Genomic DNA, 18,064 nt, shown 5'->3' with positions numbered 1-18,064 from the left:
ACTGCGGCTGGGAACAAAGAACTTTTCTAGGTACGGAGTATGGCTCAAACCCAGCTTTTCTTTTCTTTTCTTTTGGCTGTGCCATGTGGCTGTGGCTGTGGCACAGCTCCCCGACCAGGGACTGAACTTGAACCTGGGCCTTCGGCAGTGAAACCACTGGACCGCTGGGGAATTCCCAAACCCAGCTTTCCTTAATCCTTGGGAGACTATCACCCTCTTCTTCACTACTATACTCATAACTAGGTTTTAGAGCTGATTCTCACCTATGTTTTGAAGCATGACGAAAATAAATAAAAATCCATCCATCTTAGTCCTATCCTAAGAAATTGTTCAATTGTGAACACTTTTAGAAACAATTTTCAAATGTTCTATGTTAAGTATACCTAGCTTTCAGGAAAACATCTGTCCTATTTTGGAGCGGTTCACAAATCTACACAAGTTCACTGACACTTATTTCACACTATATTTACATAATATTAAACAATAACTGATCTGATAAGAGAAAAAGACACTTCTGATATGAAATGCCAAACTATAAATCAGGATAACTAAATTATAAAGTAGTAATGCTCTTAATGCTCTTATTATAACACATATGGAAATACTCATGTTTGTTCTATAGTATTTTATTCTATTTGATGGTTCCTATGGTTGTAAACTGCAACAAAGTTTCTCTTTCATAGTATTAGCCGTTCTACTGGCTCCTGAAATAAGATTCCTGACTCCCCCTTTTAGTGCTGCCTCTAAATACACAAAAGAAAGCAACTATAATTGAAAAAGGAATGTTTTATGGTCTTAATTTCTTAGCTGTGGAAACACTTTTTGACTCTCTCTGTTTTATTCCTTCCAGCTGGAATTTACAAGATTAAGAGTTAATATCTGAACTGCTGTGACTACAGCATATAGTCCTACAGTCCTAAACCCAGGGGTGAATTCAAATTATCTTCAAGAGACTGGAAGCAAAATATACAGTACGAAGTTTCCTATAAAAATAAACAGCAAAACTGTCTCTATCTAGACTTTCTGCAACTGAAAACAGACGGTGAAGAGAGATGTAAGATCTCAGAAGTCAGACAAAGGTCTGTGAGGAACTTAAGCTCGGAATAACTCCTACATGAAAGCGTGGAAAACTGAACTCTAACGCTTCTGCTCAGCACTGTGCCATCTCCCTATCTGGCGCTCCTCCCACCCCCCTTATCTGTATACAGTTAACAGTGACAGTTTTTTAAAGAGCCATTTCCATCACAAAGCATTTCATTTGTGTAAGAGGTGGGAGACACCCTAGTTAACTCCAGTGATGCTGTATTGTGTACAGAAATGTTATATACTTGATTCAGTAAGCTTGGTTACCTCATTTTTTCCCCCTGACCACATTCCATTCTTACTAACATATTACTGACTAGAAAATTAGAAATAAAAGAAGTTAAGGAGTGTTAGAACACTCAGTTGTAAGAAAAGCTGGCAAAGACACAATTCCAGAAAAATACAAGTCAGGGGCCATTTAAAATAGGGGGAAATAGCACAGGGAATTCTGCTCAATATTATATAACAACCTAAATGGGAAAAGAACTTGAAAAAGAATAGATACATGTATACGTATAACTAAAATCACTTTGCTGTACACCTAAAACTATCACAACATCGTTAATCAAGTATAATCCAATATAAAATAAAAAGTTTAGGGTTTCCCTGGTGGCGCAGTGGTTGAGAGTCCGCCTGCCGATGCAGGGGACACGGGTTCGTGCCCCAGTCCGGGAAGATCCCACATGCCGCAGAGCAGCTGGACCCGTGAGCCATGGCCGCTGAGCCTGTGCGTCCGGAGCCTGTGCTCCGCAACGGGAGAGGCCACAGCAGTGAGAGGCCCACATACCGCCAAAACAAATAAATAAATAAATAAAATAAAATAAATAAAAAGTTAAAAAAAAAGCTACAAGGATATACTGTACAAACAGGGAGTACAGCCGATATTTTATAATAACTATAAATGTATAACCTTTAAAAATTGTGAATCACTATATTGTACGCCTGAAACTTATATGATATTGTACATCAACTATCAATAAACAATTATAAAAATAAAAAACGGGAAAAATAATTTATGATAACTCTAAATTACCAAGGAAAAATCAAAATGTTTTAATATATCCTAAGAAAGTATAAAAGTATATGATCAATTTAATACTTAGGTCAAAATAGTTAAAACAAACATAGTTCTTTTTGAGTTAAGCTTTAGTTGTCTGGAATATTTATTTTACAGGATATGTTCTCTTCCCTGGGACTGCATGAAAATTAGGAGTCCTGCAATAAAACAAGAGCTCCCTAATCTTTTCTGACAGAAAAGATAATACAGGCTTATACAGAAGAAATATGAATTTGAAATTCCCACCAATTTATGCATCAAAAAGCCTCCTGAGATCTAAAATGTACATACCACTTAATAGTAATGTTGCATGGCTGCTTGTTAAATTTGATGTGATTTAAAGTTACCTGACACTTATAAAACTAGTCACATTCAATATAAACATTCTAGAGTTTACTTTTAAAAGTCTGGATTATTTTCACAATGCCCCCAAAATCATATTAAAGCAGACACTAAGAACCTATGATTTGAATTTTTTTTTAAGTATACAATGAGATTATAATTAGGACAACTTGGGACAAGATTCGTGTTTGATAAGAGAACAGTACTTTTCTCTGTTCACATTGTACCACACAGATGAATTTTTTTTTTTTTTTTTTTGCTGTACGTGGGCCTCTCACTGTTGTGGCCTCTCCTGTTTCGGAGCACAGGCTCCGGACGTGCAGGCTCAGCGGCCATGGCTCACGGGCCCAGCCGCTCTGCGGCATGTGGGATCTTCCTGGACCGGTGCACGAACCCGTGTCCCCTGCATCGGCAGGCGGACTCTCAACCACTGCGCCACCAGGGAAGCCCCAGATGAATTTTTTTTACCTTTAACTGTTTGAAATGTCTGCAAAAAGCAAAATGCTCTAATGATGAATAATAATAAATATATAATAAAACGTGCAGTCATAAAAAAAAAGTTCTGAAAATTTAAGAACAAGTACAACCTTGACTTTTGACAGTCAGTAGTCTTTTTATGTCAACAAAACCTTCTATGGCTATTTTTCTAAAAGGTCAGTAAAAATTCTGCTCCCCCAGATTACCAATCCTTTTACTACAGCTCAAAATCATACAGCTTCAGTGTAGTATTTATTACTATGTTTTCACTTTTATTTTGGAAGTGAAACTTCTGCAAGACTAACCTTATAACTAACGTCATCCTTGCTTTATATCACATCGTTAAAATGGATAATGCACTTCAGCAACTGAAGTGTGTTGTATATTTTCATTTCAAAAACACCCACAAACTAAAATAGATATTTAAAATCTTTATTGTTTCATCATCAAAAGTTCTCTTTCCATAGAAGAATGGCAATGCAGGATCAGTGCACATTCTATGGAAAATTCAGACCTCAAGTAACTAGCCTGGAAATCAGAGACAGCACTATGTCAAGCCAGTGTGCAAGGTCAAAGACACAATGCTGCCAGTGCGATTAGTATACAGAAGAAATACGCAGCTCTCAGAAAAAGAGTCTATGGCCAAGTAAATGAAACAGTAGCAGTGCACTGCACTGACATTCTACAACAGAAAATGGATGGGGGAAGACCAGAGAATGTACTTTTGGCAAAAAAAAAAAAAAGAAAAAGAAAAAAAATTGAGTAGATCACAGGCACTGAGTTCCCAACTGTATCACCAGCTGCCTAATCCACGTGTGGCTGCCCCTCCTCCGTCTTTACGCCTACCACATCCTAACACTGCAAGCTGCTTTCAGCCTGTGTGTAAATGCGACAGCCACACGCGCGCATTTTTATTCTGCTTCCCATCTCACGGCTCAAAGTAACAACTTGAGTTGGGCGATAAAGCCCGTGGCCTTGAGGCATCTTTAGTAAAAAGTTGAACAAACCCATAATTTGTTCCCATTTTTTGGAGAAATCAACTTTATAAAACAAGACAGTTGTCATGATTACTCCATTTTTGTCTGAAGGCAGAACAGGTTTTATGTAAGTATACTGAATAAACATATAAACAAATGTCCTTAACAAAATACTGTCAGACCAACTTGAACATTTTCAAAACTAGCTCCTGAAAAAAAGTACTGATAATCGTGAGATGGAATGACCACTACAATTTGATCACGCCTGGTTACTGGGAACGTTTTGGTCAGCTTTGTGTCTGAAGCTGCGATACAGCTGGATTTGGCTACTTCGCATTAATTCACACAATCAAGGCCATTTTTAAAAGGTAACAGCAAATCTATTACGGTGAAATAAAAATCAAAACAGTTGAGAGGTATACAGGAAACTTGCCTTAAATATTTAAAAATTACATATGATATAACCTTAGGGAATAAGAACTACAATTACCGTGGTCTAAATCTTGAGTTGTTAATACATGAATTACCAGCATAACTAACAAGTCACTTGTTAATCACGTCAAGGCCTTGCGGGGCTGGGGCACTCTGAATGTATGGTGGAGCAATCACTCTCCAGGTGTGTTAAAACCTCTAGTTTAACGTGTTATTAAACCATATTGGAAAAGTGATTTTACTTAATATATACAATGTATAAAATAAGTTATAAGGAGGAGGCAGGAAAAGGTTTTCTAGTATGTAGGATGCAAACATACACTTTCCCGTATCAGTAGTAGTTCTGTGTGTGTCCCTTTACCCATGTGAAACATGAAAGTCTGAAAGAAGATTAAAAATTTCACTTATAAATAGAAACAGGATTCAAAAAAATGGAATTTCAATATCGTTTCTTCCCACAATGCAACTCACTCTAATTGTAACATAAATAAAAACCATATCTCAAAAATCTGCTTTTACACTCTTACCTTTAACAATAAGTTCTTCTAACAATTGAGAATAAAAGCACTCCTTTGTAGCAATTCCATAAAATAATTTGCAGTTCACAAAACACCTGCTTTCCAGCAAAACCAGCAATCCTTATGGAGGGCGTGGCATTAATACTTGGCCCCTCTGAGGTATAAATGCAGCTATATTTGCACTGAGTATATCGTCTATAAGGTATGCTAATAGTCTGCATGTTTGCATAAAATTGGGAGTGATGTCATCCTGACTGATTGAAAAACTTATCTTTATAACTTTGTGTAGTAATGGAGGTTAAATAATTTTAAGGAAAAAAAAGTACTTTAGCCCAGTAATAGCCAGCAGAACTCTAGTTCCTAACCAATGCAAATGGTTATTAGATTTAAAAAATATTTAACATTGCATACTGGTTAAAAAAAAAACTGAACAGGGAAAACACATAAATATTTAAATTCAGCAGGACACCACAAAAAGCATACTAGAGATAAGTGTGAAATCAGTCAAGCTTTTCCAAAGGAGAAAATCCTTTTAATCCTTCAGCAAGTCTCTGTGAAAATAGTATGCTTACAATACAAGAGAGAAGGAGCGCCTAGAACACCCCCAAGAGGCTCGCTCCACTGCTCGGCATCACTGCCCCACCTCCTGTGTGCACGGACGGCTGAGAAATGACAAGAAGTCCATCTGACAAGAGTTCAGTAATCCCTTTCACCACTGCTGCCAGCTGAAGTCATCATTGCTGCCAAAGACCAAGAAAAAGCCCAGGATAGTTGCAAAGATGACAGTGTTTCCGGTGAGGACAAGTGCACAAGCTCCCCACTCGATCTACAGAAGAAGACAGAAACGCTCAGTTAACAGACATGAAAAACAATAATGAAACGAAAAGTGAATCAAGGCTCTAGCTGTAGCCAATCACGATCCAAAACAAATACAACTTGTAATAATAACTTTGACGCTGCTGAACATGTAATGCTGTTCTTATGTATCGCTGGTTCCTTTAAAGAGACAGAAAGTCATGGAAGATGATAATTATTCAAAAGCAAGCCTAACTTCCAGGCTATGAGGAGGCAGCACAGAATTCTACAATTTTCTGTTTACAAAGAAGTTTGCTCCAACTCTTCATTTGTGAACCTAAAAATTTTATCTAGAGAGCAGATTAAATTTAAAATATCAGAGATGCAAACAAACTCGTGCACATTCTTTTCAAGAGGTGGGGAGTCATCGCCCTCTCCATGTGGAAGGGCTGCCAGTCCGTCTTCTCTGCCATCTCCACCCGCCCAGAGATGCAGGAGTGAATCTGACTGGTGAGTCTGGGAAGCCTCTTCTACTCTTTGGTACTTTCCCACCTGCAGAGAACACGGATCTCCCCGGGTCTTCCATGTTTAAGCTATACAGGGCAGGCCTGTGGTTGTTCAGCACTGGCCGAGTCCATGTGCCCAATTCTGACAGTGAAGTACTGGCAAGCCAACTGTCGCCGCCAATGCTCTCCAGTATTTCCACCAGTTAACATCGACAAAAGTAAGATTTTTATCTCTTATCCTCTAGGCTCCTATGTCTCTCATCTCTTTTTCATGTCATTTAACAAAAACTTTTTTCCTGAGAAAAACTGAACACAATCTAATGTAAAACCATTAGTAGAAGAATGCTTTCACTTACCAGGTGTGCTCTGGCAAATACAATAGGGAGTCCAAAAGCTGAGACCACGATGCCTGTTGTAAGAAATATGGCCAGTTCCTTACAGGCGTTACTCATAGCATCCGTATCATCCACTAATCTTCTTGCTATGCAGTATGGAATAGGTGAAAGGATGTAAAAAAACAGAACAAAGAGAGGCCAGTATTGGCTAGAAAAAGAAAAATAAGTTAATGTAGTTTTTGCTATTTTTGTCATTTTCCTCACACAAGATCCACTCTTTTTAAAAATAAGGACTGAAACATATTGGAAGGTACAAAATATAACACAGTTTAAAAATAAGCTATAACCTGAACACTGAAAAGAGGGACATTTAGAATCACAGTATTCCTAAAGTTATGATACAATGATTAAATATTTCTCAAATTAAAAGAAAACACTTTATGAATTTTAACAGTTGGAATCAAAGCCCAAAATTAAAAATATATATTTTTTCATTTTAGGTTATAAATAAAAAGGGATTATTGAAAAATGGAATTATTAACAGTAATTTTAAAAATTCAAGATTCATGCCCTTGACTTCTAACATCCTGCCTTAGCATGAAGCTGGAACACTCCCAAACTTTCCACAGGTCACTAGGAACTCCCAAAATACTGAAATGAAAATACAGAAAATGAACTGACAGTAATATTGAAGACTTTCAGTCAGAATATGAACTTTATCACAATAAAAATAGATGGCTTTTAGTCTACAGTCTAGCTATTGTATTGTGCCAATGTCATTTCCTGTTTGTGATCATATAAAACAGTTGTGTAAGTTATTAACACTGGGAGAAGATGTGTGAAGGGTATAAGGGACTTCTCTGTACTACTTTTGCAACTTCTTGAGAGCCCATCGTCATTTCAAAATAAAAAGTTAAAAAGAAATAGATGGCTTTTAAAACTGCCATAAAATAAAACATACATCATAATGGAGATTTGCTTGTACTTAGACACTCATGATAAGCAAAGATTTATCTATATGTTTTTCCTAAAAGATCTTTTCCTAAATATTTTGAGAAAAAAAATTACAAATGGACATAAGTTTAAGGGAAAAAACGTGCAAAAATTATAAAAGCACAAAAAGTGAAAAACCAAGGCTGTCTGTGTCTTCCCCACTCCTACTGATCTGGGTCCTTCCATATTCCCATATAGATAAACTTTAAAGATATGAATGAATCACTGCACTTTTAAATTTAACAATATATCTTTTTTGTTTGTTTGCTTTTTTTTTTTTTGCGGTACACGGGCCTCTCACTGCTGTGGCCTCTCCCGTTGCGGAGCACAGGCTCCGGACGCGCAGGCTCAGCAGCCATGGCTCACGGGCCCAGCTGCTCCGCGGCATGTGGGATCCTCCCGGACCGGGGCACGAACCCGTGTCCCCTGCATTGGCAGGCGGACTCTCAACCACTGCGCCACCAGGGAAGCCCTTAACAATATATGTTATTTTACATATTAGCAATCCAGCTCTTATTCTTTTTAAGACTGCCTAGTATTTTCATTGATGGATGTACTGTAATTTATCATTTGTCTTTTGACAGACCTTTAGGATGCTTCCAGTTTTTTTTTTGTTGCTGTTGTTATTATAAACAAGTCTGCCATGAACATCCATACTCTCCCCCGACTACACATATCTTTGCAAACATCTGTAAGTGGATTTCTATGAGTAATTCTAAGAAGTGGAAAGGCTAGTTCAGAGAATATATACATTTTGAGAGCTACTGGCAAGCTGGCCTCCCAGAGGACTTGGACCTATTTAAACTTCCACCCAGAGTACATAACAATGCTTGTTTGCCATATCTTTTATCTTTGCCAATGGATTTCATTTAATTTTGAGTGAGGTTGAGTATATTTTCATGTTCTTAGTAGCAATCTGCAGTTCTTTTTTCATATTTGTAGTTCATTTTTCTATGGCATTGTCTGTATTTTTTTTTTGATTAAAAAAATTTTATTTATTTTGTTTATTTATTTATTTTTTTCCCTTTTTTTTTTTTGGCGGTACACGAGCCTCTCACTGCTGTGGCCTCTCCCGTTGTGGAGCACAGGCTCCGGACGCGCAGGCTCAGCGGCCATGGCTCATGGGCCCAGCCGCTCCGCGGCATGTGGGATCTTCCCGGACCGGGGCACAAACCCATGTCCCCTGCATCGGCAGGCGGACTCTCAACTACTGCGCCACCAGGGAAGCCCTTGTTTGTTTATTTTTGGCTGTGTTGGGTCTTCGTTGCTGCGTGCGGGCTTTCTGTAGTTATGGTGAGCGGGGGCTACTCTTCATTGAGGTGCGCAGGCTTCTCACTGCGGTGCCTTCTCTTGTTGCGGAGCACGGGCTCTAGGTGTGCAGGCTTCAGTAGTTGTGGTACGCAGGTACAGCATTTGTGGCTCGCAGGCTCTAGAGCGCAGGCTCAGTAGTTGTGGTGCATGGGCTTAGTTGCCCGCAGCATGTGGGATCTTCCCGAACCAGGGCTCGAATCTGTGGCCCCGGCATTGGCAGGCGGATTCTTAACCACTGCACCACCAGGGAAGCCCTGTATTTTTCTTACTAATTTATCCTATTAATTAAAAAAAATTCTCTCTGTCCTAAGGAAAGTAATTGTCAAAAGTCATTTACATGAATTCTTTTGTCAGTTGCTCTTGACTCTGCTTACAGGTTTTTGTTTGTTTTTGCTCAAAAGACATTTTACATTTTCTTGCATTTAATTTAATCAATTGGTTCTCAAAATTAAGCAGTAGTGCTGGGCTACTGTGTTGCTATCCTGCCATTAAAGACTTAGCAGTAGTCAAGGACAGCCAAAGTCTTTTTTGCACGCTGCTGTCCTAAAATCTTTTCAAACACCTTTTAAGTGAAGACTTAAAGTTTGTCCTTGGTAAACGACCATTTCTCAGGATTACTTCTATTGTAGTAAAAAAAATTTTTTTTAATTTTAAAAGTAGAAAAATTTTACACTTAAACACTCAAAAAGACAAAAATTTTACATACTTGTATATTGGAAGGGCACATCCAAGCATCAAAAACATCAGCCCAATTGCTCCTCCAAAGGACAAACTAATCAAAGCTGCAAAGTAAATAATAAAAAAAAAATAGAAATAGTAATTAAATTAAATTAACACTATTTGTATTAATATTACTATTAGCAGTCTGAACATTACCTGTGATCCCAGAGGCAAAAAGCAAACAAAACACACCAAAAAAAGCAAATGTATTAGTGAATCATCTTCAAAAGCTGAAGTTACCTGGTTTCAGAATAAGTCTTTTGTGGCATCTTCAAAGCAAAATACAGTGATACTGATATTCAAAGCCCTGACCTATCGCCAGCACGTCACCACATTCCCAAATTACTGGTTCCATGTCAAATGAGCATCCCAGTCTGCGAGATCAATGCTCCTCCAGGCATTAGTATGATACTCACTCCTCAGATCATTACCATTTTGAAAAGTAGTATGTGAAGAAACTCCGCAGTAACTTTACTGGACTTCAGAAGCCTCATCTATGGGAAACCCTCTCCTGAGCAGTTCCTACTTCCTGCACACACACCCCCAACAGGCACAGGTGAAAAGTGTCCCTGGATATCTGTAGTCAGTAATCTCAGTCAGTTAATTCTGCTACAGATATTTAAATCGTTTGCAAAACAATAGCTGGGTTTCTTTCCCTAAGTTCCTACACATTAGAAAATCTGCAGGATAACAGGTACAATCCTTCGGTGGTATCACTGTTTTAAGACATTATCACAAGCAATAGATGCATTCTATAGCTGAAATATAGTTTCTGAAGTCACACACACACAGTTATACAAAGCATTATGTTTTATAAAGTGTTTTCACATAGATAAGTGAGTAGAAACAACTTCCTTGAATATACATAGTTAACCAATGGCCTAGAATTAAGCAAAGAAACAAATGATCAATTTATTTTGAATTCTATACAACCTATATTTCTGCAACTACAGTGGCTAAGAGAATAACTTACTTTTTTTTTTTAATGATGCAGTCCACTAACCTTAACAAAAACATTAAAATTCAAAAGAGCTGTCGAAGGTCTACAAATTACCAAGACAAAATCCAACATATACAAACCAAAATTAACACAAAGGGTTAAATGCTGCTAAGAACTACTGATATACTTCTCTGAATTAAGATGGTCATAATCAAGGACACCCAATGACATGGGAGCCGGGCAGATTTAGTTTTCATTCAGATCAGTGATGTAGGTCATGTCAACCGTGAACACATTTACTTAGTCCTTAATGCCATTACATTTTCAGTTGCACAAAGAAAAAGACACATTTGCACTTTAATCTGCAGCAAAAGAGGAACTTCACGTTTATAAGGGAATGCCATGTAAGCAGTGAGGAAAATACCAAGTTCACCGTTTGTTTTGTTCAGTTCAAGACAGGTCCTCATAAGCTGACCCCATTTCCTTGCTCGGACACACATCACCCCAGGCTAGCACCCCTTGGTCTTGGCACTGCAGCTGTACCAGCCCCCTTTCCTCTCCTGGAAATCAGCCGGCTCCCTCACCCACAGGGCCTTTGCACATGCTATCCCTTCTACCTCAGATGCTTTTTCATTCACTTATTTCATTCAAGAAATGTCTACATAGAACCAAATACCTAACAGGTGCTGGGGACATGTTAATGAACAGGCAAGGCCATGTCACTCACGGAGCTTGAATTCTTGTCCCAGTCCTTGCCTCTTTCTGCCAAGCGAACTCCTACATTTCCTTCAGGTCACAGCCCAGTTATCTCTTCCTCAGTGAAGTTTTTGCAAAGCCCCTGACTAGACCGATTCCCATTATGTTTATTTATTCACTTATTCCACAAATATCTACTGAGGGCCTACTGTGTGTCACACACTGTTCTTGACACTGGAGACAGCACAATGTAAAGAAATCGAAGCTCTTGCTTTCATGCTTACATTCTGGTGGGAGAATAAAGCAATTTTTTTAAAAAGTAAGCAAATAAATGTCAAATGCTATGGAAAAAAAAATCAAGTAAGGGGGTGGGAGTGCTATTCTAGATGCATCAGCTGGGAAAGCGTCTCTGGTGAGGAGACACTAAGCAGAGATCTATATGAAATGAAGAAGTGAATCAATCTCGTGGCTATCTGGGGGGAACATTCCAGGCTGAGGGACGTGCACGTGCAGAGGTCCTCTTTGCTCTGGATGCCTCCCCTGTGCTCATCTATCACAGCTGCAATGTTATACTGATTTGTATTTGTCTTCCCTTGTAAGCTGTTCACACCACAAGAGCAGGGAAAGAGTTCTTCTGTTGCTGATGCTCAGGCCTCAGCTCTTAACACTCAATAATAAACATGTGTAGAATGAACGAAAAGGAGCAAAGGGGAGAGAGGGAGGGAGATGAAAAAAGAGGAGAGAGCCCAATGCAGCAGAGCAGAAACAGCCGTAACTGAGAGTCAGGAGGCACTGGGTCCCAGCTCCTACCAGCCACTTACTAGCTGACTAAGTCATCTAAATATCAGTTCTTTCTTCTATAAAATAAGGGTTGGACTAGATCTAAAATGCAAATACTTCTCTGAACACTAAAGATAATTGTTATAAGACATGCTGAAGAAGTAAAACACCATCTCTGCTTTGTGAAATATAACTGTCAAACAGCTAAGTTCATCACTATAATAACACCTTATTTATTCGAAAGCCATTTATGCAGCATAGACCTTAGACTCCTAAAGGAAACAGAGACATAACATAGATACCACAAAGCCCATACACTAAAGCTAACATTCTTTTTTTTTTTTTTTTTTTGCGGTATGCGGGCCTCTCACTGCTGTGGCCTCTCCCGTTGCTGAGCACAGGCTCCGGACGTGCAAGCTCAGAGGCCATGGCTCACGGGTCCAGCCGCTCCGCGGCATGTGTGAGCCTCCCAGACCGGGGCACGAACCCGCGTCCCCTGCATGGGCAGGCGGACTCTCAACCACTGCGCCACCAGGGAAGCCCAAAGCTAACATTCTTTATAAGCAGACACTTAGGCACTTATTCAGAAGTTATTTGTTCATTTTTTGTGACAACTGTGTGTGAATTCCAGCGGAATAAAACCTTTTTATTTTAAAGGATCACCTATGCTCACTTATACATATATATTTCAATAGGCAACTCAGGTACCCAGAAAAAAGTTAAGTGAAAAGTAACTTTTCTTTCCTGGATTACTGTTATCTGTATCTTGTGAAGACAAAATTTTGTAAGCTTATTTTGCTTCTTATATTTAAAGAGATGAGAAATAGGAGGGAGAGCTGCATACAAGCAAGAACTGCCCTCTGATTGGGGGGAAGAGACTAAAAAAAAAAAAAAGGTTAAATCAGGCATAAAAATCTCAAAGAGCATACCAGATTTGCGATAGATAATCTTGGCCAAGAGATAAGTAGCCTTAGGACTTGGTTGCTGAAGTTAACCCTGTTCTATGACAGAGAAAAATTACTTAAGTTCCTTTTTTTTTTTTTTTTAAATTTTATTTATTTTTGGCTGCGTTGGGTCTTCGTTGCTGCGCAGGCTTTCTCTAGTTGCGGCGAGTGGGGGCTACTCTCATTGCAGTGCGCGGGCTTCTCATTGCAGTGGCTTCTCTTGTTGCGGAGCACAGGCTCTAGGCGTGTGGGCTTCAGCAGTTGTGGCACATGGGCTCAGTAGTTGTGGCTCGTGGGCTCTAGAGCGCAGGCTCAGTAGTTGTGGCACACGGGCTTAGTTGCTCCGCGGCATGTGGGATCTTCCCAGACCAGGGCTCAAACCCGTGTTCCGTGCATTGGCAGGCAGATTCTTAACCACTGTGCCACCAGGGAAGTCCCTACTTATGTTCTTATCCTCAAAAAAGAGTCTAAAGTCTTTGGGTACACTCTTAAAAAGTTAATGAAGATGATTTCTTAAAAAAAAAAACAACCCAAGGAACTGAAATAAGATTCAGGTATCAAAAAATAATTTTATGTGACATCTCACCTCCCAGTCACGATGGATAAGATAAATGCCAATGGGGTTAAATAAACTGTTCAAAAGTGTTCTCAAAAGTTGTAAAGTTTCTCCAGTCTTATGAAATCAGCAATTAGGCTGATTTATATACAAAACTCCTCATTTGTGTATAAATGGTTATCCTAGATGACACATCAATGAGGCAAAAATTTTATGCTGTAATTGAGTGATTTGACATCCAGAAGGCAAAACTTAGATGAGTCTGGTTTCTACTCCCAAAGTCTCCAGGCTGGGGATGGAACAGCCCGATTTATCTAAACTCTCAAAAGACTGGGTGCTAGTTCGTGATTACGAAGAGACTGCAGTAGGAGAAGGGACCAGTTCCCTAACCTGGGAGTTACCAGAAAAATCCAGTATATAACAAAGTAATAGGCAAATGGCTTAAGAAATTAAATCATAGCAACATAAAGATAGGCCAACAGGAAGAAAACATCCTGAAACAATCATAGCAATCAGAAAATCTTACTGAAACCAAAAGTGTAAGTACAATCCCATCTGAGACACTTTCTGCTGATTAATATTCACCTAAGTCCACAATCACAAAGTTATTTTCTTGAGAGAGAGACTCCTGCATTTATTGACAGTAAAGAAATGGAGAAGAACTGAGAAACTGGCAAAGAACTGAGAAACTGGCAACATCCTAAAAAAAAACAGCATTCTACCATAACTGCCTTTCACACAGGGATTTTAAAAGGTCTGTTAGAGTTCAAAAGGAGACTGGAAAGTAACTCAGCTGGTCAATTGACAAAGTTTTCTATAGGAAATGAAATGTCTTCAGACGTTACAAACAAATAAGAAACAGTAAAAATGTGACTCTGGGGAAGCAGCTCAGCAAAAGCTGCCCTTAAAGCAAATAAGAAACACTGTTATTGAAGTTCTTCACTTCCTGCTTGCCTGCCCCTTCTACAAAGCCTCAGGTCAGGAAATCAATGTAATTCGTTGTCAAGAATTAAGTTGAAAACGTTCGTAATGGTATTTGCTTCTAACCACGCTAACAAAACTACCAAACAGTTGGAAAGCATGCGACATCCCTTATTTCTAAAGGAAACTGACTAATAAACGAGTACTTTTCCATTGAGTTTTAATGAAAAACTCTTTTGCCTTAAAAAAAAACTCAACTAAATAAAAACTTTGAAATGTGAAAAAGCCTCAACGTGCAACTGTGGAGAGGGCAGGGGGAAGGAGCCCTTTGGGGTCGCTCACAGGGTCTATCCTGTCAGACCAACACCGCAAATCAAAATGCATCCGTTTCAGGAGCGTAAAGCTCTGAGTACGGGTCCTGAGCGTGGATGTGATCACCGAGGTTTGGGAAAGAACCATCCCTAAGGCCTTCCAGGGCGTTCCTGGGGGACTCGGTTGGGCTCAGCGCCCGAAGACCGCACTCTTGCCTTTAAATGGGAAATGACACTGATTTACCGTAACTGGCATCTCTAGCGACCCCCTCAAAACCACCCTCTGCCCGCCTGGCTCTCGGACGCAAACTCCTGCAAAACATGTGTGATGGCCCGAGCGGCTGCGGGACTCCGAACACCCCGCGGGCCACTTCGTTCTCCGTACGGGGCGCGACGAGTGGGAGCGAGGCTGCCGAGCTCAGCAGAAAGTGGGGGCTGGCGGACAAGCCGCCGACCCCGCCGTCCTTTCCCCGAGGCCGCCGCGCCCACCTCAGCTCCGAGGGCGCAGGCCGGGGGTTGGGGTCGGGGGTCAGGGCTCTGCCGCCAGCGCAGCGGCCCCGCGGCGCGCGCCCGGCCCCGGGAAGCGGCGTGCGGGGCCTGCGTGGAACCCCTCCCCCTCTCTCGGGGCGGCCGCGCAGCCCTCTTGCCGCCCAGCGCCCCAAGCCCACCTTTGATGCCGGCCATGGCGGTGACGTCGCTCCTGCCTCCGGGACCCGAGGCGACGGCAGCGGCGGCCGGGAGACCGGAGACGCGCGGCGGCGGCGGCGGCGGCCAGACAACACCCGGAAGTGCGCGACGCAGCACTTCCGCCGGCGGCTCGCGCTCGCGCTGGGGCGCTGGGGGCGCGCCGGGCTGGGGGCCTTCGGGCTGACCCCTTCCTCGCCGGCTCTGCTCCCGTGGGATCGCCGACCTGCGAGGCTTCCCGGCCCCGCCCCGGTTCCCGGGCCGTGGAGACTCCAGCTCCCGTGTTCCCTGCAGTGTCCGGGAAACTCCATCCCGCAGACCCCAACGCGCATCCTGCAACCTCCCCATCCTTCGGGAAGGGAGCGCGAGTCGACGCGGTCCTTTGGGAGGACTGGTGTGAAGCCTTTGGGGGATCCTTTTGCGTCCTTCAAAGCGCACCCATTTCTTTCTCCTCCCTATCTTGTAATAAAGGAGCAGTAAGGCCAGTTGGGTGGTCTGCACTAGGCTTCTCGCTTTCCGACACAGAACTAGGGTCTGGTGAGACCCACCTTCAGAGGGAGGAGCGGCGGGACTCAGTAACAAGTGGATTTAATACAAATCCGAGCTCTTGGGAGTCTGTGAGTTTTTTGGTTTTTTTTTTTAGTAACAGGGCTAGGAAAAAAGTAAGCAGAGGTACAAATACATTTAGTTAAGTAATCCTACAAATTGATTGAACATTTATTGATATTATGTGTGGGGAACACTGAGGTGAGCAAAACCAGGTACGGTTTCTGTCCTCAAGGAACTTACTGTTTAGTGAGAGAGACAGACACGAAAAAGCGTAACATTGCAACAATGATAATTGCAAAGAAAGTGGATAGATACTCCTGTGACAGTCTTTGATTTAGATCAGTCAGGTGAGATTTCCTCGAGGGAGGGACAACAGCAGGATGAACAGGTGTGTAACTAGGAGAGAAAAGGGAAAATCCATCATGGGGAAGGGACAGTGTTTACAGGGGTGGGGGAGGTGAAGATCACATTTAGGAAGCCTTTTGGGGCACAAGCCCTGGTGGCTGAGGGAAGTGCTAGTCCCCTAATTTCCTTTCTTTTTTTAAATTAATTTATTTTTGGCTGTGTTGCATCTTCGTTGAAGGCACTTATTATTTATCTGAACTATATTATTTGTTGGCTGTCTCTCCCACTAGAGTGTAAGTTTGTACAACGTTTTATGTTTGTTCACCACTGTCTAGAACTGTACATGGCAACTGATGGGATCTCAAATAACAGAAATTCTCTTTTTAAGGTAATTAGTGAACTCTACCTTTCAAAATCCAAAGGTCACTTTCAGGCTCAGCAGCCATGGCCCACGGGCCCAGCCGCTCTGCGGCATGTGGGATCCTCCCGGACCCGGGCACGAACCCGCGTCCCGTACATCGGCAGGCGGACTCTCAACCACTGCGCCACCAGGGAAGCTCCCCGAAGGTCACTTTTTGATCCAAACTTTCAACAACAATGGACACTGGTGACCATTCTTTCTCTCAACTACCATAACACTGTTCTCCTGTTTGTTTCTTATACCTCATCAGAGATTTCTTTTCAGACTCTTTCTAGGAACTTCTGCTCAGGGTTCAAATGTTAGTGTTCTCTTAATTTGGTCCTGGGCCTCCGTCTTTGCTATATCTAAATTCTCTCCCTATGAATTGTATCTCTTCCTGTGTCATTAAATACTGCCTTCTTTTTGATAGCATAACTACCAAGTTTACCTTGGCTTTGAAATTCAGACTTGTATATCCAAGTGTCTATTTGACATGTCTACCTGGATTCCTAAAAGTCACCTCAAACCTAACATGTGGAGACCAGAATTCTCTATTATCTTTATTCCAGTCCCACTTGGTCCCACTCCAAGCCACCACTGTTATGCCTCCTCTTGTTCCACTCTTCCCCAAACTTACTTTGCTTCAGTTGCCCTGGCTTTGTTTGCCTCTCCCAACCCCTAAGTTTTGTTTTATTCATTGCTGTATCCCCAGTGCCTAGAACAGTGCCTGGCAGGTACCGTTAGGTGCTAAATAGATAAAGGTGTTAATCAAATTAGTGAATGATGTTCCTCAAAACAGAAACTTAGGGCTTTTGCATCTACTGTTCCCCAGGCGGTGAAGGCTCTCCCCCGATCTTTGTATTTTCTCATCATTCAGGTCTCAAAGCTTCAAAATCACTTCCTCAGCAAGGCCTTCCCTGAAGTTGGCTCCTAGTCTCTACTGTATCACCCTGTTTTATTTTCATCAATGCACTTATCACTATTATCTTTGTTTATTAATTTATTATTTAATTTTATCTTAGTTCTCATCAGTGTAAGCTCCATGAGTACAGGGACCTTGTCTGCATACTCCAAGCTGAAAACAGCGCCAGACACATACTAGGCGTTCAACCTATATTTGTTGAATGAATGAATGAAGGAGAGAAATCCAGGACTGTCAGACCTCAAAGATAATGCCTATGCACTCTTAACTGTTTTCCCTGGCTTGTTCTTTATTTAGGTGGTAGTTTCTCCTCCAGATATCTTGTAAATTCCCACGGTCTCCACGTGGAAGGAAATATGTGAATGTTCTGAGCTTCTGAAACCAGACAATATATTTCCGTGCTGCCTCTCTCAAATCCACTCTGTATTTAGCAAACTAATGGAACATAAATCATGCGCCAGACACTATGC

General features: G+C 41.2%; 1 protein-coding gene across 1 annotated transcript; it reads right to left on the bottom strand.

The window, feature by feature from the left end:
* Positions 1-3,375: 3,375 nt before the first annotated feature.
* Positions 3,376-15,569, bottom strand: LEPROTL1 (leptin receptor overlapping transcript like 1). The gene is made up of 4 exons (XM_019921485.3): positions 15,363-15,569; positions 9,533-9,608; positions 6,544-6,730; positions 3,376-5,712 (listed from the first exon to the last, which is right to left on the bottom strand). The coding sequence occupies exons 1-4, from the start codon at positions 15,376-15,378 to the stop codon at positions 5,596-5,598; spliced, it is 396 nt and encodes a 131-aa protein (XP_019777044.1). The 5' UTR covers positions 15,379-15,569; the 3' UTR covers positions 3,376-5,595.
* Between the last annotated feature and the right edge of the window lie 2,495 nt (positions 15,570-18,064).

This window comes from Tursiops truncatus, chromosome 21 (assembly GCF_011762595.2).
Source record: "Tursiops truncatus isolate mTurTru1 chromosome 21, mTurTru1.mat.Y, whole genome shotgun sequence".
Taxonomy (NCBI): Eukaryota; Metazoa; Chordata; class Mammalia; order Artiodactyla; family Delphinidae; genus Tursiops; species Tursiops truncatus.
This window is presented reverse-complemented; position numbering and strand designations above follow the sequence as displayed.